Here is a 1,748-nt window from a genome sequence, read left to right as displayed (position 1 = left end):
TGTAAAAAAAAAAAAAATCACCAAAAAGTAGTTAAGTTTTCTATATTTTATGTGAATATAAAATTGTGTGTTCTAAACTTCTAACTTCTAAATTTTTTTTTTCCATGTGTGTAACAAGTAACAACTTAACATTTCCCAAGTGACAAATAATAAAAATTGAGCTGCGGTGTCCGCTGTCAAAAAAAAGGAAAATAGTGAGTAGTGCAAAGGAAAGTACTTAACAACATGAGCGAAATAATGAAACAATAAAGAAAATTTCTGAGAGGACGACTGATTCATTATTTGATTTGATTATTGATTATTGGAACTACAATAATAGTGTGATGATAGCAGCTGCAATTGGAGTTCGGAAAAAAGAGGGGCCTGGTTGGTGAGTCAGTGAGTCACGTTTACACAATTACACGGCAGCGAGTTGAAAGTTGAAACCCAAACTCGCTGTTGAAGCTGTGTCTGTAGTCTGTACTCTGTCTGGCAGGCGTAGCTGTTACCTCACTCACTCACTCACTAACTCACTCGACTCGTTGGCGTGAACTCACTGGTTTGTTACCACTCTCAAAAGCTTTTAAGCTTCCTTCATTCACTCCTGAACCCTAGCTAGCACGAGAATGGGAGATCAAGTCGACGAGAGGTTGGGATCCGATGAATTGGACTCCGATGCTGCTGGTGGCGCCGCCGTCAAGGCCGATGAGCTCTGCATGGAGATCGATCCGCCCCCGTTGCAGGAGAACGTCGCTACCGCTGAGGATTGGCGGAGAGCACTCAGCAAGGTCGTCCCCGCTGTCGTCGTCCTCCGCACAACCGCATGCCGCTCGTTCGACACTGAGTCTGCCGGTGCCAGCTACGCCACCGGCTTCATCGTCGACAAGCGCCGCGGCATCATCCTCACCAATCGCCACGTTGTCAAGCCCGGTACCACACTATACGATCAATGATCGGAGTTTCTTCTATTTTTCGCTACCTATTTGGTGTTAATATCTTCGTCATATACATTCTTTTATTTGTTATGTCTAGGTCCTGTAGTTGCAGAGGCCATGTTTTTGAACCGCGAAGAAGTTCCAGTGCATCCAATATACAGAGATCCAGTGAGTGAACCTTTTTTTGTCCTCCCTCTCCCCCTCCTTTTTTTGGTGGTTTTGTTTCTGTCGTTAAATTGATGATTTCGGAGCTTCGACTTGGACAGTTCATTGTGCTGCCATAGTTAATTGGTAATGGTGGTAACTCAGGAGAATCCCTTTTTCGTTGTTGATTGGGGTAATGGTCATTTCTGCAATGTATTCTGCTTCCCGTAATTACCTAGTTGAATTTGCACAAATGCTCGCATGACTTGGGAGGGATGCAGGAAAATTTTGTGATAACTGGTACTGACATGTGAAACATGGCAAATAATTGTTATTCATACTGTTTCTTTTAAGAAACAAGCAGTTATAATAAAAGATTGTTTGTGTGGTACTATGGTTATTACCTATGGTCAGATTGAAGATCAGTATAACATTGTTGTACAAATGATGATTGTTTTATGCATAATCTCAACCACCTTTAGTATTCCTATTTTGTTGTGTTTTGTCGTTACATTTTTCTTATTTCTTTCCAAGAGCTTAAGATCTTTTGTGCTAAGAAATAAGATTCATGTCTTTAACCTTCTTGCACAGGACTTCTTACATATGTTTAAATACTATAATAACTAAGTATGTTGTTCACAGATACTTGTTATTTAATTTATTTTCATTTATTTGATTGGTTTATCATTG

The 1,748-nt window shown here is 40.3% G+C and overlaps 1 protein-coding gene across 1 annotated transcript in view; it reads left to right on the top strand.

The window, feature by feature from the left end:
• Positions 177 to 1,748, top strand: part of LOC107633754 (protease Do-like 7) — a 14,975-nt gene continuing 13,403 nt past the window's right edge. The window contains exons 1-2 of the mRNA XM_021117427.1: positions 177 to 909; positions 1,012 to 1,082. Of these exons, the coding sequence (XP_020973086.1) occupies positions 606 to 909; positions 1,012 to 1,082 (375 nt within the window). The 5' untranslated portion in view covers positions 177 to 605. The remainder of the gene's footprint in view (positions 910 to 1,011; positions 1,083 to 1,748) is intronic.

Source organism: Arachis ipaensis, chromosome B03 (assembly GCF_000816755.2).
Source record: "Arachis ipaensis cultivar K30076 chromosome B03, Araip1.1, whole genome shotgun sequence".
Taxonomy (NCBI): Eukaryota; Viridiplantae; Streptophyta; class Magnoliopsida; order Fabales; family Fabaceae; genus Arachis; species Arachis ipaensis.
This window is presented reverse-complemented; position numbering and strand designations above follow the sequence as displayed.